The 25,349-nt window shown below is 35.4% G+C and overlaps 7 protein-coding genes and 2 long non-coding RNA genes across 19 annotated transcripts; 4 read left to right on the top strand and 5 right to left on the bottom strand.

Annotated features, from left to right (window-relative positions):
* The first annotated feature begins 34 nt into the window (after positions 1 to 34).
* Positions 35 to 1,553, top strand: LOC143894468 (ankyrin repeat domain-containing protein 40). The gene is made up of 3 exons (XM_077400759.1): positions 35 to 485; positions 719 to 1,002; positions 1,106 to 1,553. The coding sequence occupies exons 1-3, from the start codon at positions 370 to 372 to the stop codon at positions 1,450 to 1,452; spliced, it is 747 nt and encodes a 248-aa protein (XP_077256885.1). The 5' UTR covers positions 35 to 369; the 3' UTR covers positions 1,453 to 1,553.
* A 225-nt stretch (positions 1,554 to 1,778) lies between these two features.
* LOC143894465 (ribosomal L1 domain-containing protein CG13096) lies at positions 1,779 to 3,565 on the bottom strand. The gene is made up of 3 exons (XM_077400754.1): positions 2,860 to 3,565; positions 2,096 to 2,661; positions 1,779 to 2,014 (listed from the first exon to the last, which is right to left on the bottom strand). The coding sequence occupies exons 1-3, from the start codon at positions 3,126 to 3,128 to the stop codon at positions 1,815 to 1,817; spliced, it is 1,035 nt and encodes a 344-aa protein (XP_077256880.1). The 5' UTR covers positions 3,129 to 3,565; the 3' UTR covers positions 1,779 to 1,814.
* Positions 3,566 to 3,652: 87 nt separating this feature from the next.
* Pgap1 (GPI inositol-deacylase) lies at positions 3,653 to 9,080 on the top strand. 2 transcript variants are annotated; one of them, XM_077400733.1, is made up of 11 exons: positions 3,653 to 3,818; positions 4,051 to 4,231; positions 4,677 to 4,830; positions 4,939 to 5,043; positions 5,132 to 5,235; positions 5,295 to 5,738; positions 5,876 to 6,126; positions 6,196 to 6,621; positions 6,688 to 7,074; positions 7,197 to 7,574; positions 7,789 to 9,080. In XM_077400733.1, the coding sequence occupies exons 1-11, from the start codon at positions 3,784 to 3,786 to the stop codon at positions 8,057 to 8,059; spliced, it is 2,736 nt and encodes a 911-aa protein (XP_077256859.1). In that variant the 5' UTR covers positions 3,653 to 3,783; the 3' UTR covers positions 8,060 to 9,080. The 2 variants fall into 2 exon arrangements, with proteins under 2 accessions (XP_077256859.1, XP_077256860.1); XM_077400734.1 differs by having other exon boundaries at positions 3,685 to 3,950.
* Positions 8,691 to 10,610, bottom strand: LOC143894466 (nucleoside diphosphate-linked moiety X motif 6). The gene is made up of 4 exons (XM_077400755.1): positions 10,105 to 10,610; positions 9,411 to 9,719; positions 9,114 to 9,316; positions 8,691 to 8,898 (listed from the first exon to the last, which is right to left on the bottom strand). The coding sequence occupies exons 1-4, from the start codon at positions 10,316 to 10,318 to the stop codon at positions 8,713 to 8,715; spliced, it is 912 nt and encodes a 303-aa protein (XP_077256881.1). The 5' UTR covers positions 10,319 to 10,610; the 3' UTR covers positions 8,691 to 8,712.
* Positions 10,611 to 10,827: 217 nt separating this feature from the next.
* On the top strand, positions 10,828 to 13,753 carry LOC143894476 (uncharacterized). The gene is made up of 3 exons (XR_013256097.1): positions 10,828 to 10,968; positions 12,062 to 12,653; positions 13,635 to 13,753. It is a non-coding gene; the product is annotated as an uncharacterized LOC143894476 (long non-coding RNA).
* Positions 10,955 to 14,365, bottom strand: LOC143894461 (lactosylceramide 4-alpha-galactosyltransferase-like). Of its 2 annotated transcripts, none has more exons than XM_077400739.1 (5): positions 14,004 to 14,365; positions 13,673 to 13,880; positions 12,228 to 12,624; positions 11,782 to 11,995; positions 10,955 to 11,425 (listed from the first exon to the last, which is right to left on the bottom strand). In XM_077400739.1, exons 2-5 carry the CDS (start codon positions 13,842 to 13,844, stop codon positions 11,087 to 11,089), a joined length of 1,122 nt encoding a protein of 373 aa, XP_077256865.1. In that variant the 5' UTR covers positions 13,845 to 13,880; positions 14,004 to 14,365; the 3' UTR covers positions 10,955 to 11,086. The 2 variants fall into 2 exon arrangements, with proteins under 2 accessions (XP_077256865.1, XP_077256864.1); XM_077400738.1 differs by having other exon boundaries at positions 11,773 to 11,995; positions 14,004 to 14,364.
* Positions 14,366 to 15,612: 1,247 nt separating this feature from the next.
* On the bottom strand, positions 15,613 to 22,188 carry LOC143894464 (lactosylceramide 4-alpha-galactosyltransferase-like). Of its 9 annotated transcripts, none has more exons than XM_077400747.1 (4): positions 22,047 to 22,188; positions 20,008 to 20,223; positions 18,615 to 19,222; positions 15,613 to 17,312 (listed from the first exon to the last, which is right to left on the bottom strand). In XM_077400747.1, the coding sequence occupies exons 2-4, from the start codon at positions 20,207 to 20,209 to the stop codon at positions 17,043 to 17,045; spliced, it is 1,080 nt and encodes a 359-aa protein (XP_077256873.1). In that variant the 5' UTR covers positions 20,210 to 20,223; positions 22,047 to 22,188; the 3' UTR covers positions 15,613 to 17,042. The 9 variants fall into 9 exon arrangements, with proteins under 9 accessions (XP_077256873.1, XP_077256874.1, XP_077256876.1 ...); XM_077400748.1 differs by having other exon boundaries at positions 20,008 to 20,218; XM_077400750.1 differs by lacking the exon at positions 20,008 to 20,223 and adding an exon at positions 21,351 to 21,401 and having other exon boundaries at positions 22,047 to 22,184.
* Positions 16,488 to 25,289, top strand: LOC143894474 (uncharacterized). Its single transcript, XR_013256096.1, has 5 exons — positions 16,488 to 16,621; positions 18,561 to 18,851; positions 18,933 to 19,240; positions 22,015 to 22,443; positions 23,722 to 25,289. It is a non-coding gene; the product is annotated as an uncharacterized LOC143894474 (long non-coding RNA).
* LOC143894472 (ejaculatory bulb-specific protein 3-like) lies at positions 22,516 to 23,603 on the bottom strand. Its single transcript, XM_077400771.1, has 2 exons — positions 23,359 to 23,603; positions 22,516 to 22,883 (listed from the first exon to the last, which is right to left on the bottom strand). Exons 1-2 carry the CDS (start codon positions 23,552 to 23,554, stop codon positions 22,711 to 22,713), a joined length of 369 nt encoding a protein of 122 aa, XP_077256897.1. The 5' UTR covers positions 23,555 to 23,603; the 3' UTR covers positions 22,516 to 22,710.
* Positions 25,290 to 25,349: the final 60 nt, after the last annotated feature.

Here is a 25,349-nt window from a genome sequence, read left to right as displayed (position 1 = left end):
GCAGACGATTTTATCCAGAACTCTCGTCCTGCGGTTGGCTGTGTGCCACAAACCACAAAGTGACACACGTGCCGTGTCGTCGGACTTCGGAGTGGAGTACTGGACTGGAGTGAACGGTGAACTTCGTGGAGATGGAAGAACGGAATAGAGCGATAACAGTGACAACACGATTCCAACGATTCTGTAATCTAGAATAGAGGAGCCCTCACCGCCCTCACCCCTCAGCCCTATCGAACTTGTTTTTCGAGACGGCGCGTTAGAATCTTGCTGCATATTTGGTACTCCCATTTTCGAGTTGCCTCGCTCGGGTGTAAAATCGTTACAAATATGTGACGTACCATAACGCGGTGCGTGTAAAAACGTTACAAAATGGAAAGAATACTCGAAGAGCGTCTGAGGGAAAGGGTTTGCCTCGGCGATGCGGATGGCGTGCACGATCTCTTGAACGTAGGCGTCGACGTAAACGCGCGAGATGGCAGCGGATGGTACTTATTCCAGCTTTGCTTTGACCTACCTTAACAGAAGCAGGACTCGTCCACTTACATTTATTTCCCATTTTCTTCTTAAATCATGTATAAAGTTTATGCTTGAAATATTTATTGAACGGAGAACTCGCGCTCTATTGCGCGGGAAAGTCACCCTCTAATGCCAATGTAAAAGTTAGATCTACTTATCGAGATGCTTCCAATAACGCATTCGTTCATTCGTGCTTCCGAAGGACCGCCCTACACTGGGCGTGTAAAGAGGGATACTTGGACATTGTTGCCTTGCTCTTGAAAAATGGTGCCGATAAAAATCTGCGATCCGATATGGGCGACACCCCAGCGTCTGTCTGCAGCAACCAACAGATTTTGTATCTTCTAAGCGATGATTTCACGTATGATTCGTCGTTACGCGCGGTTACGTATCCCGCATCGGAGTTTCTGCGCGCTCCTGCAAACTCTTCAAAAGTTAGAAATAATATATACGACAAAAGCAGACTCGTCGCGTCATTTCAAGACGGTTCGATAAATCGATATAAATTTCTTTAGTAGTGCGACAGTTATTTGTTACTTAAAATAATAGGATGTTTGAGGAAGAAATTTTTAAGAATATGTATTTTTAGAATTGGTACTGAAAATCCGGGTCGCCAATACAGCGGATCCAGATTTCATAGAGGTGGAATTACCGCGAAGCGAGTTGACATATCAGGCTCTGTTGTGTCTGTGCTGCAAGGAGTTGGATCTCAATTTGCATCAAATCCAGAAGCTACGAAAGTTGCCCGATACCAGATTGAGAAGAGACAAGGACATTCAGAGACTCCAGAACTTCCAAGAAATCGAGGTGGTCGTAGACGCGACAAATGTGTACAAAAGCGTGCAAAATGCTAACGGTGTCGCCAACAGTTTGCCAACGTTGCCAGCTAATGGATATCAGAGTATATCTAAGAAGGATCAGACCATTTTGTATTGATCGATCTCACTTGCATCAGTAGGAAAACCTTCGTCACGATTTCAAATATTTGCACGCAATCTGGTATATTAATAAAAAAGAAACCATTTGTTAAGCAATATAAACAAACTGCCTTTATTCGTCAAATAACTGTATCCTAAGAGATGTCCTCCGACAATTAGCACAATACTTAATATGCTTCATATCGGAGGACAATAATCTCCCTCGATCACACGTTAGATACTACGAAGATGATATTTAATGTTAATTAAATTTATATTAACTATAGATAACATACATAATATTACGTATTAAAAAAATTTTTGCGATTGCTTCTTTTTACAAGATTTCAAATTGTAAAGTAACAACAGAATCATGTTATTTCAATTCTCAGTTTCTTCCTTTGTGATTTTCTTACTTGTTCGTTTCTTCCTATGTTTTTTCAGGATAACTGTGCCTTCGGGTTTAACTATGACCGTGGTATCGCGTACGAATGTCGAAAGCTCTCCCTCCACGTCGCGGTAAGCTTTCGGTCTCTTTGGCTGTACCACGATCTCACGTGGATTGACCGTGTTTTTATTCTCTGAAATTCATAAACCCGTTTAAGAAAACAGTTCATATATCGTTATTAATAAATTGAATAATCTATATTTCAACGACTTACTTAACGTCATATAAAAAGGCAATGCCAGACTGGTTGTGCTTTTTAGTCGGAGAGCTCGTACGTTTGTCCAACCGCCTGGATAGTTTTTGGACAGTTTTTCACAGGCAGCCAATATATTTTTCAGGATTTTTTTCTTGTCCATGAATGTGTTCCCGATTTGCATCAAGTGAGTATCGCCGTGAGAATGAAGCAGCATACTGGTTTTCCTCAATGCATAATCAATCTCGTGCTTCAAGTCTTTGCTTTCCATTCTGATCGAAGTCGGCAGCTTCCTTTTCTTGATAAAGTGTTTTCCTAACAAGTGAGACACGTGACCGGCGATGCGACCGTCGACAAGAAAGTGGTCGTAACTCCCTAGGAGCTTTTTCTTCAATTCAAATTGATCAAATTCGTTCTTCACACGATTCATGGGTATTATCTCATTCACGCGAGTGCACCCATGCTTGTGCAACAGATCTCTGTAGTATTCTACGGTTGGCTCATAATCCTTTCTTCTTCCTCTCTCCAAATCGCAAACGAACAAAGCTATTTCATCGTCTGGAGCCACTGTTGAATATGGCAACAATCTGCAAACAAAAAGATAAGAATTTTAAATAGTAATTTGACAAAAATACAACAATATTTTGCTACATATGAGTTATCGTCATTATGGAGTTTATAATCAGAACACATTTCATAAGGATCCATTGGTTATTGTAAGATATAATCACGTAAAGTTTTAATATTGTAAAATAAAGATCTATGGCGTCGGTAAATTTACTTACACCCTCATCTGTCTGCGAGGCATCTTCGGAACTCTGACGCTAGTCACTTGTATGAATATCGGCCGAGCCTCCTCGGCGAGAAGACTATTCGTCTCTTTTAACTGTTCTCGAGTCAAGTGAAAAATCGCAGAGACGCATTGTAGAATTTGCTTCTTCGACAGCTCCTTCGGGTCGAACTCCTTGGGCGATTCCGTCGTCTCCGTCTCGGAGTCGGCTCGCTTTCGCTTCTGCTTCCGCGCAACTTGCGAATCCGAATTCTTTCGTTTCATTTTCTATGCGTATTGCGTATCGCGTGTCGCGTACCAGGTGTCTGTCTGTATTTGCCTCGTGCAAGTCGGTGCACTTGACGCGTAATGTCCCTCTTTTTTTCTCCGCTCGATCGCGACCACGCGGCGATTCGAGACGCAGCAGTCAGCGCGACAGTACCGTCTTACTCAACATTATTTAACAACCACGGTGATCGGACGAGAATCCGTATATTCAACGTGAATAAATTGAGAAAGAAATGGTCACGTAAGATTAACAAATTCAAGTACCTCGCCGGTTAGAGCACGTCAGCCCGGTCAGCCACATGGCTCAGCGCCGCGCGCAGGAAATGAGAAGAAGGAAGTGGACGGAAGAGAATCTTTTCGCGGAGGGAAAAAATCTCGGCCACTGTTCCCAGCTCCAGCTTTTAGTTCCCAGATTACGAGGAAAGTCCCCAGCACTCGACCACCCACACCCACCTCGAGAGAAACTTGGGACTTGGGACTTGGGACGCGCAAAAATGAACGGACCTCTTGCCTCATTTTTCAACGCGGAAACACCGAGGGCGCAGTGGGCGCACCTAAAACGAACAAGTGCCGCGTGCCGCGCATGTGTTGAAATTTTATTCGAATTTACGTTTTTCTCGAATATCGGAAGAAATTATAACCTACAGACGCGATGAAAGCCGACGAAAACGATAGGGATCCAGCCTGGTATATATAATTTTTACTTTCATCAGATATCCCGTCGTATTCTAGCGAAAATTCATACACGCTCCTGTATTTCCTATCCTATGTAAAGTGTCGTTACATCATGCGTCACCACCTAAATTGTTATCTATTAAGGTAGGCCGTCCAACGGTCTCAAAGGATACAAATGTCAGCATCGAGCCGGCATTGAGACAAATGATAATTGTATCAAGTAATAAATATCTTCTATTTAAAGGTTCGGGAGAGGTGAGATACTCAAAATGATGTCCGTAAAACGGATAATGATCTACGGTTCGCTGGTGCCGTTTTTTATCATGCTCACTCTGCTCTACGTTCTCGGAGTTGCGAGATATGTCACCGATTTTGAGGAGAATACATGCGAGATGACGTACATGTTCGAGTATCCGCAGTATGTGGTACGTGGACACGCGAGTTTCACTTTTTACTCCAGTTTTCATTGGAGATAGCCTGCTATGTGAGAGTAGGGATTCTACCTCGAATTCTTATCTGCCTGTTCCACATTGCGCTAAGTATTTGTTCTTTTCAACTTGAAAAAAATATCTACTTGCTTTCTTTTTTAAGAGAAAGATATATTTTTTGTTATTTGGTTAAAAGAAATCGAACCAAATTGTGGTCGTGCTGTCTTGACAATTTATAATGGCCAGTAGAGTCGATTAATATTTCCATTGTTGTTTATTATTTAACTGGTGAAATAAAAGTGATTTATTCTGTTTGAGTATATTTTTTTTGTTTATCGAATATAAGAGAAGAAAAATATTTGAAACGGAATACTGAATATATATATATATTATATTATGTATGACTTTTTTGCTAATTTTGAAATAATTTATTATATTTCAGAGAATATCTTTGAAAGATGATTTAGAAGATGAATATCCGCGATTTGGATTGTATGCCTATGGAGAAGGTTTTCTAACGGAAAAATTAAGAAGAATGCACTTTTCTGGTATACCGGTTCTTTTCATACCAGGCAATGCTGGATCTCACGAACAAGGTTTACATCACTTTATTAATATGTTAATATTAATTTAATGATGACGTTTCATCATTGTGTAAGACAGATATTTAAATCTACGTATTTACATTTTTCCTTTCATTTTAGTACGATCTATTGCTTCGGTAAGTTTAAGAAAAAGCCGAAAGTATCCCTACCACTTTGACTTTTTTACTATTTCGTTTAGTAAGGATTATTCTGCATTGTATGGAGGTACACGTGAAAAAATAATTTTACAAAAAATATGTATTAATATATCGCGACCCACGTAATATTAATTATTGTAATTTATTAATGCAAGGTGTGCTTATGGAACAAACTGTGTACGTATCGCATTGCATAAAGGCAATATTAGCTTTGTACAAGGGCAAGATGGACAATGTTGTGTTGATCGGTCATTCTATGGTAAGAAACGCAGATATATGTTATAGAGAATGATTGAAATTAACTGACATCTCTTTCAGGGTGGTATTGTAGCGAAAGGTGCTCTGTTGCTAGCACCAAATATGAACGCTTCGTTTGCAAGTATGATAATAAACTTGGCTTCCCCTCATACTCCCTCTTTAGTTCTGGATAGTGTCCTTGCCAATTATTATCGTGAACTGGAAAGACATCTGCACAAAATTAAGGATGCGGGAGTGAAGGTAGTATCGATTGGAGGTGGACCGCGCGATATACTTGTACCTGCTGCGCAAACTTTTGATCGTACAGCTGATATAAATGTTCTTTCTACGAGTATACCAGTCGTTTGGAAATCGACAGATCATTTGAGTATTCTGTGGTGTAAACAACTCGTATTCACAATTGTGCGTTCGTTGTTTGATTCCGTAGAACGTTTGGAAAAGCCACCTAAAATTACATCGAATCCTGATTTAAAGATGGAGTCTCTGTCCTATCACTTTTTACAAGTAAGTGATTATTGTTGATGCCAAAGTCGGAGTTTACGATTGCTCGCGTGCTCTTTGTTGATGCAAAAAAAAATATTTAATAATCTTAAACGTCCTAAAACATTAATGAATTTTAATGCATAAAATTGCAATTTTAGCATACTTCGGGCAAGAAACTGTATCGTTATACGGAAAAAATTAAATTCGAAGCCGATGCCGAATGGGTGAATATACCTCAACAGTATGTCTGGAATAATAAGAACGGAGTTAAAAAATCGTCTGCTATATATCTTGCGGTGGAACTATTTCACAAATCTGACTTCTTAACCATTGATGCGATAAATTTAGAAAACCAAAATTGGCTGTTTGTATGCTCAGCATTAAAAAAACAAGGCCAAAAACAAATTTGGTAACATTGAATTACATATTCCTACCAAAAGGAAATTATTATTTACTGATCAATAATATGTGCTTTCAGTGAATGGGGTTGGAATTTGACAAATAAGACAAGACTTTTACCCGATCCGTCATATCGACCGAGAAGGACCATTGATCTAGAGCTAAAAGAGATAAGATATCCGCACGTTACGCATGCCATTGTGAGAATAACTCCAGATGATTTGGAGAAATACCTTACAATCAGCTTCGATTCCTATTTTTACAACGATCGAATCGAATCTACAAGAAATAGATTCTTACATCCTAAATATCTATTTGGCTTTCGTGGACCGAATTTGATTGAAACCGTCAAGGGAAGTGTGAGATATTACGTAACACTTTCCAACGTCATAGACGCGGTAACAATCGAGTTGAAATCGCCGAATTGTCTTGAGCATCACGCTATTGTCGAGTTACTAGAGTCGTCGAATGTAGGATCGACTCAAACGAAAATCTTCACGAATACGTAAGTGTATTTATCGCAATAAATCGAGCTTCATATAAGCCCTTTCTATATTTAATTACTATGCAGAGACGATGGTCCGAAAACGATGAAAATGCAGACACTCTACGGACGTCCCAATGACACGGCAAGTTTAAGAGTGACATTAGAACCAGAATGCACTTATATGATTAATATTCAACCTGGAGGAATCGTCGACAAGGTTTCTTGTAGAATACGAGACCGTTGGCCATTGCTTTACATGGCCGTTATGAGTTTACTCCTACTTTTTGTCTCTATAAAGATACATTACGGTTCGGATACGCTACCGACAATAGTCATTACCGTAATGTTGTCCTTTTTCTTCAACGTTACGTACGAAACCTGCATTGCTTTATGTATCATTGGTGTATCTGCCATTGGCGTATGTTGCTCCGTCATATTTCTCGGTTCTGTCGCACATGGAATAGCTGTCAGGTACAGGTTTTTTTTATTTATATTAAAATAAAAATATTCTCTTGTATTAAATGCATACTGAAAACGTGGTCAATTTGATCGGTAACGATTAAAATATTTTCATGAAAGTCGTATTTTTATAGGTTCTTAGCACGTGCAATAGCGTTCTCAATAACATGGTCAGACTGGTTATTGAGCGGTCTAAATCAGTTGCCATTTATTACAACTGTTCTCGTATTATCTCTGATTCCAACAACATGTGGCGCTCTTGGTATGCTCGTCTCGGTATTTCTTTATTTCTTGAAGTTAACAAGGATGTACGAAGATTATTTAGAGGGCATATTAATGGCCCCACTCCAACATTTCAATTGGTTTAAACGTTGGAAGAGTACAAAGAGCGAAGAAGAAAGCGATAGAAGTATCAGTCGAGAGATATATAATCATCTTATCCTGTTTTTGCTGTATAGTTTTGCTGCACTCCCAGCAATTCCATCTGTCCTAGTTTGGGCGAAAAATTTCAGGTATTAAATTCTAATTCTACTAAAATCTACTAAAATTCTCAATTTAAGGTTTCTGTTTTTTTCACTACAATAATATTAAATTGTAATAGAAGCGAAAAAAGTTAATTAATCATCGTCATAATTTAATATGACTGCAATAAGAAAACAAGATTCTTAGTTATAAAGTCGTAAATTTTATAAAAATAGTTAACAAAAGTGGACTTTTTCATTACAGCTACGATATGAGACTCTCTACGGAAGATCCTGTTCTTGCGACAAGTTGGACAATATTAGCTGCATGCGGTACATTAGGTATCGTACAGATTTCTCCTAATCATAAGGGATATCGCTCGCTTCTATTAAGCAACATATTACGTTTCACGAGTTGGGTCATTCTTTCCATGACAGCAGCTCCGCATCCGTCCTTTTATCAATGGTGTATGCCACCTATTACTGCCACAGTGGTAACGCTCATTACGCTAAATTCTATAATTCCTCATGGGTAATCTGATTAAAATGCTAATTGACAGAACTTATGCTTACCGTTTACAACAATTGGCAGAAATATATTTACAGTTTTTTCTATCGTTCGTCATTAATTTTGTATAAAAATCCGAATTTATGGCCATGTCGACATATTTAAAGTTAGTCACACGTTTCTAACGTTATTATAAATTGAACGATGATAGAACATTACGCTGTGACGTTTATAAGTGTATTATTTTCTATAAAAATACTCAAGATGTAATCATGCAAATAAGATAAAACTTACCTTAAGGCAGTTTGTTAGCACATATCACGTTAACAATAATTGTGAGATAACCAAAAAGGATATTAATAACTATAACACAAAAACTTAATTAACGTATTGTGATATATGTGATATAGTATAAAATAAGTCTTCTTCAAATTAATATAACTTTAGATCAATATAATTTGTTAGACAATAAATTGAATCCTTAATTTATATTATTATTTAATAGCTCTTAATATCGTTATTTAATTATATTATTACCTATTATTATCTTGTATATTTCATTTCTATAGTAATGGTAGTAACAAAAGAACTTTTTGTGCGTATTTTTTCACATTATTGGAATTAAAATCTCTAATATTTCATTCTATATATACACATCATTTTTTTCTAAAAATAGACAGTTTATTCTACAGATGTATCTCCAATGTCTGTATTCTCCACACTGTACACACATATTTGCTTTTTTGTGAGGGGATGTATTCCATAATTTACAACCATACCCATTTGATGTCGAAGAAAATCTATTGTTTTTGTTGCCAAAGTTTTATTATTTGCATGTACTTCTGGATGTTGCATGAATTCGCTTAGCTAGAAAAATAATAGAAATTTGTAAATTGAAGCAATTATGTTCGGTATACTTCGGGGTACAGATGCGCCACGTATTAGTAGTATCGTAATACATTTAATTGTTATATCGAACAAGTATGACGCTTGCAGGTTTTGTTATAAGATCATGTACAAATATAAATATAATTCTTGATTTTTGGCAATATGAGAAATTAATTTCGTGGTACAACTTCTACCTTCATCCATTTGCATTCAGATATCTCCCGTTTGCATTTGTCAATTTCAAAATTCTGAGGTGTTAGATATGCGATCATGTATATGTCCGAGCATCCAAAGGAATAATCGTGCCCGTGTCTAAAGGATATTAAACATTTGAAGTCTGCCTGAATTCCCGTCTCTTCCAGAACTTCTCTCTTGGCTGCCGTTTCAATATTCTCTCCTGACAATCATAAATATACGTGCACATGTATAATGGTGCAAAGTACCATTGCAATACTGATGTACGAGGCACGCAATAGCTTCTATTAAGATACCTGGCTCTACGTAGCCTCCAGGAAGCTTCCAGCTTGCTTTAGTAGAAGCATATCTTTCTTTAATGACAAGTATTTCACCAGTATCCTTGTTGAACACAAATGCACCAACGCCTAAAAATGTATGCGCATATTTCGGGACATTACATTCCTCGTCGGTGGGCAACCAACGATATAACATGACATATTCTTCTTTCGCATGATGGAAGATGAATCCGTTCCCCGTTAATATCGGGACCCACTCGGTATGCGGGATGTGCACGCGAAACCATATAGTGCGTTTTTTGTCCCTTGTCCATTGCTCTAAAGAATCTATAAAGATATTTATAAGTTATATGTGTGTTTATATTCCTTCTAACTAGTATGTTCTTAAAATGCATGCTACTATAGTATCAAATTCATTCCTTCAATAGCATTTTTAACAAACATTGAATTTAAAAACTCTCGATGGAGAAACAATACTTAACTATGTATAAGTGATTTTGTTTTATTAGAAAGTTTAGCGAGCTCGAAGAGAAAGAGAAGTTGTTCGAAATTTCTTTACACAACATCTAATTATATTCCTTTTATAATACGACAATATACGTATATGTATGTAATAGTTATATGTATACAATATAATTAATCGCATCTGTATGGATATGAGGAAAAGATACGAGAAAAGGGGGGCGAAAAGGATGCGTCTCTAGGTCTCTACCTTTGAGACGCTGTGCGAATATTTTATTGTCACAGGCTTCTTCAACCGAGTCGATCGTAATGCCATTATAGTGATCGTTATAGCCTTTGAAGATTCGTTGAGCCATCGCGACGTCTAGCGTACTTAATTGTCCGATGCGCGTGCTACGCGAAAGAATGATCGAGTTCCGCGCCGTCAATGTTCTCGAAACGCGAAGGAATATCGCGCTTCGCATCGGATTTCGGCGCGAGAGAGACGCGAGAATTAATTATTGTCGAACGATATCGACCATCGCGCGATCTCACTCGAGAATTGATAACAGGAATCGGATATTATCGGAATATCACGTGTCGCGCGATCGTGCGTAAGCAGCGTATCGGCAATTTTTCTCATCTCTGCGTTTCTGTTTACGTCAGCGGCAACGTAACCCCAACGTCCTCGTCCTCGAGGCAAACCTTCGATTAAAACGGTAAATCAGTTCCATCGAGACTGATGATTCGGTATGAATGCTACACGTACGCTACAAAATAAATGACATTATTCCTGCGTATGAATATTAATGATATAAAAGACATAAATCATGAACGAAGTCAGCGGAGTCAGCCTAACCTAACCTTTGACCTCTGAATGTGCTAATAAAGGAATTCAAGCAGGCAAGAAAAAAAACATCGTACGTCATTGATGGCGATCGAGGCGCCATCTGACGTCAACATCGGCAAACTGGTGAAAGTATCGTCGATACTGCAGCGATCGGCGGTGGCGGTGATAGCGTGGAAATATGTATATCTTCAGCCCGGTTTTTGTCAAAATAAAGCTCATATGAAAGACGGAAATATGTATACCAGGTTACCAGGGCGTCATTATGCAAAAATACAAAATAGAAAGGTAATTATTTTAACGTACTCTCTCAATACAAAATCAATACAAAATCGCTCGCGTAATAAATATTATAATTTCATTCCCAATTTTGCGATACGTGCGCGTATTTTGTGCTACGTGTGTATTACGTATTGGTTATCCAATATCGCGAGCTTAAAGAGCTTTCTCCAGCAAACTCGTATATCTTCGGGCAGTGTTGCCTGGCTGCCATTTTGTAGGCCGCCGTGTTGTCCGCTTCAGCATCGTCACCGACACCGTCAACGTCTTCGTCTCGCGTGTAATCGTTCGAATTGTTCCACGAATAATGAATCGTCATGGCGTTCTTCCCTATGGGCATCCTCAGCTTCAGCATTTCTGCCGTTCTCGTTTCGTTCGGACGAACCTTCTGCAACGCGGAAGACGCAGGATAGAACTTCTCCGGTGGATAGATCGTGAACCGCCGACATTCCTTGTCCCGCGAGAGCTGCAAGTAATTAAGAAAGAGATTTGTTCGAGGTTCGAGCTAATGTAACATACGCGCTCAATGCTCAATGTAAAACGACGCTTCTGTCTGCGACTCTTCGCTCCCAATCGTTCGTTAAATCTAAATTTATTTCATTACTCGCGCACGTCAATTATGCACCCTACGTAACCGAGGCGAGCAACAACACAAGTTACACAAGAATAAAAAAGTTGTATAATTTATGTTATAGAATTTGACATTAAAACTCATTTCATATAAAACTTTTAAATCTTAGAGAGAAACATAGATGTATGTCACGAAACGTACTCTGAAGGTGGTTGCTTGTTCGCTAAGTAAATAAAGTTTACCCTATTTACGTTTCGCTGATAACAGAGCTTCCATACGGCTTCGGTTACGACTCTCGTGATATTGTATCGCAAATAGCTGTCCGCGTTTATATCTTCAATGACTTCCATACAGGCGTCGGCAAAACTCCTTCCGAACGTCGTGCTGGTGTCGACGCCAAACACACCGACGCCCATATCTCGATTGTCTTGCACGCCCACAAAAGTAGTTAGCTCGTCCAACGGTCTAAATGCGAATTCTTATATTTATTTATACCTAAATATGTTTGCCTCTTGTGTTAACATGTTGCAGCGAGTTCAATAGATGTCGATGCTTGTCTACTTGCGATATTTTGGAGTAGGACAGATTTTATGATACATTGATATCAACGAGAAACTTATTAGGAAATTATCAATTTCATCTTCGTCGTTGAATTAACTTTGAAGAATTGAAGATAAGAGATACTCGCTCAACTTACGTCAGCACGATGCTGTTCAAATTCAATGACACACCGCCAAATCTCCACAGTGTTAACATCCGGATGTAATCATGAAAGTCGTTGCGCAGCCAATCGTAGTTCTCCCATAATCTACGGATGTTTGCCCAGAACCAGTCCTTTATCGGCGTATTGATAATGTATGTCGACAAACGTATTCGCCTTATGTACACGTTGTCGTAGGTTTGTAAAATGTCGACAATTCCCTTAGACCTCTCGGAAAACTGCCCTGTCGCGAGGAATAGCAGGAAGACATTCAAATTGCGATTATTTCTGGCTGCCGATTCCACGGCGCATGCTTGTTGAGGCGTGAGATTCGGCAATGAACACGATGTCTCGTGAAAAAATATGCATCTGCTTGGTATCAGCATTTGTTCGTCTACAAATTTGAGGAAAGCGGGTAATTAGGTAATATACGCTTGAAAAACAAATTTAAATGATTTAGTTCTTAAACTAAAGCATTTAAACAGAAAATAATTAAAAACTATGTGGTTCTCGAGAATTGATCATAGAGATTTAAAAGCAAAAGAGAAAACACTGTGATATCGCAAAACAAATTTGTTACTGTACCTATTTATTGTTTTTATATTAAAAAAAATAAATTACACACACACAAATACGATTAAGGTACGTAGAATAGTATGTAACAGCATATTTTTGTTCTCGTATTCTGTAATTAGTATAACTAGGTGATTGCATATTAAAATCGATAACTTGACTAAGGACACCGAGTTGCCTATAGCTTATGATTGTAAAGAATGTATCGTACGAAAGTATAAATATTTTTTCGTAAACATGTTTACGAATACGTACGCGTTACGATAAAAATAGAAATTTTAACGTGTTACTTAAAAATAACACGCTTGAAAAGTAGGCGAACCACTGCAGCTGATAATATTGAAATATTAATCATCTATAACGAGATACACATATAGTTTATCAGAGATAAAATTTTAAATATTTTCAAAGTATATCAGATATATATATATATTTGATATTTGATAATTATATTTGATAATCGTATCTTAGCTCAACTTGTAAGTATCTGTCTAGCCGCTAAATCGTTTGCGATAACATCAACTTTTACTCTTGATTTCTATGATAAATTCTTCAAATGCCAAAAAGGAAATAATTGATTAATTATTTAATCTCTTTAAATATTTGTATAGTCTATATTTCTTAAAAGCATTATTTTGGAAAAAAATTTATTTTTTAATTTTCTACTTTATGTCTTTTTGTTATCGATAGTTTGTCTTGGTAAAATTATAAAATAATTTGCCTTTCTTAGTTTTAATTAAATATAAAATTCTTTTTTAATTTTATTCAAAGATCTCGCGGAAGAAAATATATGATACTTTAATAGAATTAAATATTCGTTCTATTCTTTAGGATACTCGAGAGATGAAAAATAAAATCTTGTGACTAACCCCATTCTCCTTGTCCGAGTTCCATGATACCACTGGATCCGCTCCAGTAGCAGTAAACGTGATTGGCTGAGCTGACGGTAAGTATCATCGATAATTCTCTCCAAAAAATCCAGATAATAATCGTTAATCCAAGGAGGGAGCAGAATATGAAAAACGCCCGTTGTGTCCTCATAACTGCAGATAACTTCGATAATTTTTTGCAACAAACCTGTGAAAGTTTACACAATCCATGTAATTCTATCTGATATTTGTGTTTGTTTACGTTAAAGATCAATTTCTTGTCGGATATCTTTTTATCGAAACGTATAATAGAAATGGATTAGATACTTACAACGATTAGTTACCCGTGCATGAAACCAAAATATATTCGAGAAAGAGTTGCGAAATTGTTTAACCGTGTTTCTGCTATGAACAGTCAATTATCCAAGTCACGTTGACGATGAGTCACGTAGAGTAATTAATTTTTCAAGCAGTGGCATTCAAGGGCGAAATAGAACGCACATAGAACGACTTCAAAACAAAAATCAATTGATACGATTATCTATAAAATTGAAAAAATACTGTAAATTTATAGATATAGAAAGTGCACGAGAAACATTTAACAAGAAATATGGCTATAATTTTTTGTATTTGACAGTAAAACTTCACATAGACAAATAAAACTTTTGCACAGATTTTATTCTCATTCGTATAACTGCAGTTCGGCCTACGTAACTGCTGCATGCAGCTTTATCTATAGTTTACTATGTGTTATATATAGATCTTGCAGCAAGTCATTGGTATTAATAATCTTCGCAAAAGCGTATCACTTGGCAAGTGCACGAGGTTTGCGTCCTCCAATTGGCGAATTAGCCGGACGTGAAGGAAACTTTGTACTTTTTTTTTAATATTTCAAATATTCGTTTACTTAATTATTTTACTAAAAAGTGGCGAACGTAATTTACTTCCCGTGCGTACAGTTGCTTTACAATTGATACAATTACTAGGCTTTATGTGCATAGAGTCAAGAAACACTAATAAAAAAGAATTTGGAAAAAATGTTATCATAATATGAAATATAAAGAACAAGAATTTTCATATATATTTTATTAATAATCGTACAACATATAATTTATATATATATTCTCGTGTATCTTGATAATTTTACAGCTTTTGAACACATCTAACATCTTTGAAAGAATAAAAGAAGCCAATTACAATCTGCCTGTTTTAAGCAAGTGAACGATTTCTTTGTATAATATTTCTCGCTTATATATATATATATTTATACATAAAATAATACATCTTTAACTTTTCCCAAAAGTCTACAAGTTCTTGTATGTAGAAATAGAGTCACGTATCGCATTTTAAATATTATAAAACGTATATATTATATTTTGTATCATATATTGGAAATACAAAATTTATAAAATTTAATTTAAAGTCTGCATTCAGAAGTATCTTTATACAATTTATAGAATTCCATTGTAATCCATAAAAACATATACGCGAACACTTCAAAATAGTGCATTTTTGTTAAATAATTATTTATAGAAAAATTGATAGATAAATGTGTGATTTACTTATTAATTTTATACTATTGCATGTGATTTTATAGCTTTACAATGTATGGACAATAGTACAAAGGACTAAATTACATTTTCTAATTTCAGGCCTCTTTTGGCTTCTAAGTACTTGAACTTGTTTGACATATTATACACGCATAATCTAGTATAATCATAATTTTTCTACGTTTCTATCAAGAACATTATTGTTGAATAGGAACTTATTGCTATACAAAATTATTAAATAAAGACAAAAAAATATTTATTTGATCGCTACCAAAATCAAACGCGTAATAAAGATAAATACAGAAAAAACTGAAGAAAGAATAAGAATTCATTTACATATTTATATTACAGATTTATGTCCGCCTTTGTGCAGATAAAAGAAACTGCAGATTAAAATATATATTATTATTCGATAAATGCGATACATATATACATTCGTACAATACATTCTTTGTGTCATTATTTTCGGTCATAAACTAAAAATCGCACAGCTATAATATCAACTATCGTAACGTTTATATTGAGGTTTTATCAATGGAAAGCTAAAACAAGATCTAACGACATTATCGTTCACGATTCGCAAAATTATTTGCAAAAAGAATAAATTTCAGTGAAGTTACGATATAGTCTGGTATTTAAACTGACTGTTTACGTACAGCAAATTATTGTTATTAATAACAATAACATTAATATTTATAATATCTCTAATATTATACAATCAAAAGATTTAATTCACAATGATGACTTAGTCCACTTTTTTAAGAACTTGAAGAATTAACCTTGGGGGCTTATAAAAGGTAATTTTAATTAAGGCTCTCAAATTCTTAAAAAAAATGGGGTTAATTATTGCTATGTGCTGAACTCTTTGGTTGTAATAATACTAGAGTAACAATTGGTTGTTTTTAATAGTTTGTACTGATAGATCTGTTTTATACGTATGTAACTGTCGTTCGATATGCACCGCGAATTTTTTATTGTATTACAACAGATAAACAGCCTCTTTTTATATATTATATAGTTTATTTTATTTTTTAAAAACTTTAATTTGACAATTGATATGCTGTTACGCCAAGTAGACTAGAACAATCTGTATATTTAATATAGAACAGATATTAATCTCGGATGTGTAAAATTGAGTTATATAAATGTACATTCGTGATGTTATTCAGTAAATATATAAACCATCCTGATGAAAAATTTATTAAGCGTAAAGTAATTTATGTATTTTATTTTAGGAAATTTTGTATGACATACAAGAAATGGCCAAATGTTTTCGCTCTTATTCAAGTGGAAAAAAATACTTGACGAGCCTCTAAGCCTCTCTGTAAAAATAGACTTCTCTGCCTCTATAACAGGAGAAAAGGATCTATTACTTCGAACTGTACAAACGATCAATATGGTAAGCATTAACATCTGACTTGCATCGAGATCACCTCATCTTCATTGTAACTTAAACATACGAGATTATGAATTACAGTTTGCATTACATTGTACACAGGGTAGCGATTTATTTTTAATATTTAGTAACCGCGGTAATTCATGGTAATATTTAAAATGGCGTTCGTCTCCATTAGACATTATAAATATATCCTTATATCCTTAGAGAAAAAGCAGGATGAATGGAATACTTTTCTAAATCAGCCTTTATCTCATTAAATGCATTTTAACTGACACTTTATCTGACATAACGAATGACATCGTTCTTTTGATTATATTAGATAAACTCATTCTACGAATGTCGCGCCTGGAAAGTTTCCAATCCAATATTGTGTCAGTCAAACATCCACTTTTTGTCCTACGATTTGTAATTACGCTTGGATTCAAAATATTGTGCCGCTGTTATTGAAAACATAGGGACAATAATTCCGTGCGATAACAGCGTACGGTACGTTGCTGTTCACTCGCACTTTTTCGGCTTTACTCAACTTGTTCCACACGTGAATCGCCTTTGCCTTGTTTAATGTCTTCAATGTCGCGTTGCTATCTTTTGTCTCAAAATACTTCTTCCATTTTTTATAATGAATCGGATAAAAAACCGAAGGCGGATATACTGTGAAGCCGTGGCAACGATTGGTCGTCATGTCACGCGCCTACAAAAATATAAAATACTTTTTTAGCTTATTCAAGTATCCTTATTCTTACAATTTTTAATTTTTTTTTTTATGAAGACTACATAACTATAAGTAAAACTGTTATACTCTTTACACAAAACCAAACATTAATTTAAAAAATAGCTTAGTATTAATAAAAAAAGATTTAATACTAATTTTAAAAAAGTAGATTAATCATTAGAATAATGAAATAATGATTATATAATTAATAAAAGTACAATAAAAAGGTAGGGAGAGAAAGAAAGAAGTAACACCACTATTTACAATTAGTACCAATTATTAACATATAAGATACGCCCACGAATGTACCTGATTAAATCATGCAAATAAAAAATCGCGCACTTCAAGCATAAAACAAGAATATAGTACTATAAATTATTATTTATAGCACTATTATCCGTTATCTGTTAAACGTCTGTGTTTGTGATCTGCTGTTTGCGTTAGATATAGTATCGTAACGAGAATTCTGAGATTCTGGATGCATTTTATGCGTATAAAACATAAAAGACTGCACACACAAAAACCAATCACGTCGTTTATTTATAACAGTTTTAATAATAATGCATATTTTTTGTTAATTTTTCGCACGTAAATTGACGAGAATTAACAAGCAAAAATGAATTTTTTTAACGTATTTGATTCGTTGTGGATTATCCGCGTCTTTAATTCTGTGTTGAGAGAGTAATGGACCATATCCGCTGGACAAAATAAATTCAGTTAAACGGAGCATGTTTCTTACTCGCCACGAATATACTTCGTTCTTTACTTTGTGCTCGTAATAATAGACCTCGCTTATTTAAGCAAGAATTAAGTACAGCTTTAATTCTTAACGCCATGAAATGACGTATTCACATTTATTCTACCAGTTTATCATCGCTATCACATTTGCTCAACAGATGATTAAATCCAGTCTCATCATTCTTAAATAATTGTTCACTTATCTATAGATAATATGTAAAGCCGTTCTAATTATTCACAATTTTTATAATAAAATCATTGGTTTGTCCAAGTTATTGATATTTATCAAAATATATATTTTTAGTTTTTTTTTAAATATTAAAAATATTAAAATTTCCAATTTAATTCTAATTTTCTCGAGATAATTCTTGGACGTTTAACGCCGTTTTGCAAAGTTTTGTAAAGTTAAAAATAGAATGTATATATGTCATTCTACTATTTAAAGTGATTGTAAATAATGATATTAATGTTTTGTTCTGAATCTTTCAGACGTAAATTCCTGTTATTGCAGTTCCCAATCTTTTCTCGATATCCAATACTCACATACATCGTCGCGCAAAGTTTCTGCAATGTCCTCGTGATAACTCCGGGCCCGTTGTTACCCCAGACATCGCCACGAAAATTCTTTTTGAGATCGCGCACGCAAGCGTCGGCCACGCGTCGACCCAACTTCGACATGTCAAAACCCATGACGCCAGCGGCGACGTCGTCCCAGTCCTCGGCGCCGGCAAAATTTGTCAGATTCTCCAGCGAGCTAGTGACTACTACGTCCAGATCAAGGTAAATACCGCCGTACTTCCAAAGGGTCAAGTAGCGCAGCATGTCGGACATGTGACTGACCGGCCAGTGGCTTTTCCTCAGGACACCGCTGGTGTACCACGCATCCAAGGGTGTGTCCTTCACGTACCTCTGCGGATCGATATGACGGATCCTGACGTTGGGATAATTGAAGAGATGCCTGACGATCTCGCGCGTACTGTTCGAAAACTCCGATTTGCTCACGAATAGCAGGTATACGGTCATCGACGGATTCATCCGCGCCGCCGATTCTACAGCACAGGCTTGTCGAGCGTTTAATATGAGGCCTTCCTCACCGAAACAGGAAGTCTCGTGGAAGAAGATGTTTCTACCTGGCGTTGGCTTGTCGACACCTAAAGCATAAGGTGGATGTAAGTGTATTGATATATCATAATATATTTAAGATATATTAACTTGCGAGATTTTTTCACTCGCAATATCCATTGTGGTACTCGCTATCTCAAGTCAAGTTATCAGACTGTATACACAAACTAAACGTCAAACCAGAACGTTAAGATTAATTGTACCAATTTTTTACATTGTGCTCAATAAAGATAAAAGTTCATGAAATTATTGTACATATCTCGAAAAGGCTCGTACTAAAAAATTATTAAAATATCTCGGAAAAAGATTTTTAAGTAGATCTACATTCAGTTTTCAAATTTTTTTGCAAGAGATTAGTTAATAAAGATAATAAAATAATTTGTTTTTTTTTAATGAAATTATAATATAATATATATTAATATCTTCAAGTTTATAAAAAATCCGGTTAGAATGTTATTACATTGAATCGTTCAGCGCTAATGCAGAAAACAACCCGAGGCATTAAAATGCAGAAAAGAAACTGAGAAACGATTAGACATTTATATAAAGGGGAATAAAATCTGATATTTTTAATATTGTGCTTGTTGTTAAATTACGCAAAATCAAACAGATGGGATAAATTTTTGATAGGTGATAAAACATATAAACTTGACATATTTGATTTGAAGATATACATTTGATATTTTTTGCAACTATGATTTTTTTATAAAGGTCATGTTTTATATAAAAATTATATGTCATTTTTTTATAAAGGACTTTCTTTCACAAACTCTTAATATGTGTATAAAGATTGATAGTAATTTAAATTTTGTACTTGTTTCCAAATCGAAATCATGGACGCCTTTTGTAGTCGAAACTTCATCGTAACATCTGATATCATTGACTGTTGTCACGTCGAGGAACGGTATCCTTTGGATGATGTTGCTCTCAGTCGAGATCATGAGGATGAGAAGCACGACGGCGAAAGCGAAACCGCACCACAATAATCTCTTTTTCATCTTTATGGATTTTCTCATTGGATTACACTATACTAGATAAAATTAGTCAGGATAAAATGTTGCAAATACGTTGTCGTTTATGGATATATTTGAACATTATTCTCATTATCCCTTGAAGCAGGTGCGTTTTATTTTATTATATTAAAATTTCTATTTGAAACTTTTATATAAAAATTACGCGCGTAAAAATATGTCAGAGGCAATGAGATTTCTAAATTGGTTTTATAAATATACACGCGTGTTGTGAAATTACATGATATATTTGCGAGTGAGCGTTATTCGCGAGAAATGGTAGCCAGGTAGCCAGAAAGAGGATGGTGGAAAAGTTTATTTTTGATATCGCATGCCAAAAACAATCATGATTTTAACCAGATGACTTCAAAAGAGATATGTTAAATATGCATGAATTACAAATACAGTAGAGCAAAATTACTTTATCCAACGTCTTTAATTGTTATAACCGGATTTCTCTAAAAACCACAAAATGTTCTTTAGCAACTTTATCGCTTCCGAAATGATTTTAAAGTTAGACCGACCTGATAACTCCCCGCGAGTGTTTCGTAAGCAATCGAAAGTTTACTCACTAAATGTTCGCATTTGTCTAAATTATTTAATCGCGTAATTCATAAATTGTCTCTTATAAAATAACAAGAAAAGAGCGAGAGAAATTCATACATACATTATTTACTAGAAAATGTGAGAATTTTTTTTCCTTATTGGTTCGAACAATGACAAAGTATATAATACATGTTTGAAAATTGAACGCAAGTCTTGCATGACGCACGTCAAATAAAATTGTTCGTCACATCTAATAAACGATCTCATTTTGCGATACAAAGCCTTAAGAGCAATGATTTAAGTAGATCATTATATATAATACGTACGATTGTAGGTGATCAGATGCAATTTATTATAACACGTTACACGATATGTTCTATCAAGGTTTCCTCAATTTATGCGAGAGGAAATGATGCGAGCACGTGAGAAAGCAAAAAAAATCCATGTTAATTGACTTTAAGTAAAACCATTTATTTTTTTAAGCGTATTATTTAGTTTTAGTAGATCAAGTCTTCGGAACAGGAAGAGGGTCTTGTTAAAAATACCATTAAAAATCGTGGTTTGTTTTTTAAATATCCATAGCAAACCATGGCACAAATACCTGCTTTGTAGGTACCTGCTCGCTCGTAAATTCGCATCCTTTTGTATTTATCTTTGCACAAAAAAATCTATATTTTTTCGGGTTAAGTATCTCTTCCAGTCATCATGATTCAACACAAATGCAGCACGATGTTATTATTTTATTTACTGTACGAAATTAATACTCACGACGCGTGGATTGTTTTTATTCAGAAAAAGAGAATTTGTCGTGTATCACATTAGGTATGTCACGCTCGCACGCTGTGTTACGCGACGGAAAAATTAAATCGGTTAATAGAATGCCTAAACGAAGAAAAAACTCGGTCGCGTTCTGATTCTTTTGTCCGGAACGAGAGCGCGTTTCGCACCAGCCGAACTTTGATCTGGCACTGCAGCGTTAAAATTATCGCATTGAAAAAAAAGGCGTTGCTGTTTCAGGATAAGCTTAAACGAATACCGGCATGTATACGAGTACTGTAGTACGCGCGTGTAAAACCCTCACGCACCAGCGTAAATGTGTATTCTGACACCGGCGGAATCGTTGAATTGATTGCCGACTGACACGAAATATCGTCAAAATATTTTTTATGGAGTTATATATTCAGTGATGGATTATTGTTGCATGGCTGCAGTTATCACGCGGCGACACCACGATACCCTCGTGAGGATTATTTTGTTGGTTTCAGGAAAGAGAATCGTCAAACTTGATATGACATACACGTCACGATGTAGTCACCCTCGCAGGCCGTAGCCACCCCGTTCCACCACCCGTATCGATCGTCCCGCTGGTAAGCGACGGTTCATGACGAATTCGGAGGGGCGAAACACTTTAGTCAGAATATAATATGGGTCGACGATTGGGAACGGACGTCTCCTCCCTGAGCATTATCTCGCGACTAACAGGAATGATTCCTCCGATGCTTGGGAATGCTTGGAACACCAAGCAAGTGTCACCCCTCCGCGCTCTGCAGTGAAATACATTTCCGACGCATGCGTAAGACCGATGCCAATGACGATAATGAGGATAAAGACGCGTGACAAAAAACTCATGTTGTCGTCACTATTTTCCTCAATTCCATGCGTTAAATCCGCGGAGACACTCGACATGATACGCGGTAAATATCGCCATGATTTACACGCGCAGATTGCCGATGCACTCGTTGAGAGAGGTATACACGTTCAACCCGTCACGAAACGGCTTTTATTGTCAGTTAAAATTATACATGCAACACCGCTAAATCTCGCTCTCGTCTACGTGCTCGTATCGTATATTACAATTACAGCTACATCTTGGAAAACTACATGGATGCAAGATCGTTATTTGTTATTTCACAATTTTAAGTATACATGACAGCGCGAAATGTGCTATTTATTTGGCAACATCAGGCAACGGGTGTAATGTTCAACTTCTTCGCGTCCTCCAAAAGCTTTCCTACCATGGCATTCCACTCGTCAGGGCGGTTCTCGGTGTACCACACGACTATCTTTTCCACATTCTTCTTTTGCGTTTCCGTACATTTTCGGCATTTCGTTGCAAACGCTTCAGCGGCATGCTCTGCAAAATATAAAATTTTTAATATTCTGGTTGATGCAAGCTGTTTGAAAATTGTGCGAATAGTAACTTTTTACTAACACGAACATTATTATGTTACAACACGATAATATTGATATGTCTATTCCAAATCTTTTCTATTTAGTATATGCTTTGATAAAAAAATATATTTAAAAATATTTTCATATGTGAAAAGATTAATCAAATATCTGAGATGGAGGTGATGTACTCGTCTTAAACTTAATAATATCCTTTATTATATGTTTTATATTTTTAGACAATAAATATCCTATTTTTCTATCTTAGAAAATATATTTTTCTATATTGTTTACAGATTAAGAAAATAATATATTTTTGTCCACGTTATAATATCATTAGAGTTAGAGCATTTTAATAGCACACTTCTACTTTTAATATTAAATAAAAATCATATCTGTCGTTTACAAAATCCAAATTTATATGAAATGAAATATCGTACGTTTGAAGAATTTCTGATCTTCTGTCACGCACGGGCCAGTGTCCATGAAGCATTTGTAATATTGCGTTCGAAGCTCGTCGTTCGGCAAGATATGGTCAGGATCGATGTGATCGAACATGTCCGAGTACATCTCCTCGGCAGTGACGGCTGCTAAAATAGCCAGAATGGCCAACAAGCAGAGATTCGCGCTACCCATAATTTTATCGGGTGTTGTTAGGATTTCGTGCCGTGCAAAACTGAATATTTTATTCGGCTAGATACATCTTTTATAGCTTGCACTTACCCTTGGCGGACCGTTCCTTACGTAAATACTATGCAAATAGTCGTTACACGTCGGATCGATTGTAATCACATATGTTTCAGGTAGACAGGATGGACAGAAGGAAGGAATTAATTAGTGAGTTTGTAACGCGAGACAAGAGCGTTCGACTATTTCCCTCGCGTAAGATGATCATTAGAGGGGCGGCTTGCGAATCCGATGTTGATTTAGCCATCTCTCGGAAACCGAGAATCCTTAACAAGCAGCAATTAAAATTGTCGGTTTTAAGCCACGCAAGTACCGTAATACATTTTACCCCGATGACTTGTGTATAATGCCACTCGTAATCGTACCTTTCGCTCTTGCGCTGAATCAGTATTCGGGAATAATTCTGCGCGTATTTTTTACATAATTATTGTCCGAGTCACAAGCGGTTTTCTTTAACGAATGATGTAATTAGTAACCAGAAGATTACTGATTGTTGAGCTATGTCAAGTTCTGAGATATAATCTACGATAGGGCAGATTTTGGAATCCAATAATATGGGATGCTCATTATATAATGAAAACAATGTAACCAATCAACGAAAATTCTGCTATTGGCTTAAAAGCCATCTAACGAAAAATTTCTAATAATGTTAAAACTGTAGGAAGAGTTTTTAGAAATATATATATATATATATATATATATATATGAGTCAATTTTTTTTTACTTTAATTCTTTATTATCTTAATAGAACTGTGAACTTTTCAGAAAATTTTGCTAGAATTGATATATTATACATTATATTAAATTATTACATCTTATAAAAAGGATCATAAAAATATAAATTTATAAATTCATATTTCATACATCGTAATCTCAATGTGTGTTAACTTATTTTACAACTAACGTTTATATAATTTAATTATGATTAAATATAAAATGTACGTAGATCAGATTATGATACAACTATGTGTGTGTGTGTGTGTCCTAACGAAACTATAATTACTATAATATAAATCTGTCGTACGTAATGATCAGTATAACGGGTTGTGTTTCGTTAGGGGACTGCATGTAATTATTATTACTATAATTATCTCGAGTAGTTTTATAAAACGACCTATCAAACTCCTCATTAAGTTTGAAATTGATTTTTCAACATTTATCAAAATTTTTGAACTTTTGAATTTACATCTCAGCGCAAAAAATCGCAATCAAACTCTTATTTATCAAGGAATGAATTTTCTGAACTTAATCGCAAAATTATGATCCCCATTTATACTTTTTTTTCACTGAAAATCATTTTACTTTCAGTGTAAATCTTATAATTAAATTATTCAGATATTTATATATAAGCAAAAGAGAAAAATATCCTCGTCCTATCATCGATGCCCACGATGGCAACGATTCACGAGGTAGTATTTTACCGTTGATATTTTGCTGTACGCGTGAAGTGAGCATTCCAAACCTCATTGGTGACTTGCAACCAAATACCCTACTCTCGCCGCATTTGGCGCTAAATGTAGTTGTGTCCAAAGAAGAAGAGAAGGAAAGAGATTCCGATTATTCATTTATATACATACACATATATATATATATGTTGATACATATACATAACGAAACCATATTGCGTTCAGGCCTAAGGTGCGATTTGATATTGTAATATAAATAATAATATATAACAAAAATGTGTAATATACTTTTATTATTATATATAATATATATGATAAATTTGATAATATATATTAAT

The sequence above is a fragment of the Temnothorax americanus genome, unplaced genomic scaffold (assembly GCF_048541705.1).
Source record: "Temnothorax americanus isolate GAGA-0224 unplaced genomic scaffold, ASM4854170v1 Scaffold14, whole genome shotgun sequence".
NCBI lineage: Eukaryota > Metazoa > Arthropoda > Insecta > Hymenoptera > Formicidae > Temnothorax > Temnothorax americanus.
The sequence above is the reverse complement of the archived record's forward strand: the minus strand, read 5'-3'. Positions and strand labels throughout refer to the sequence as shown.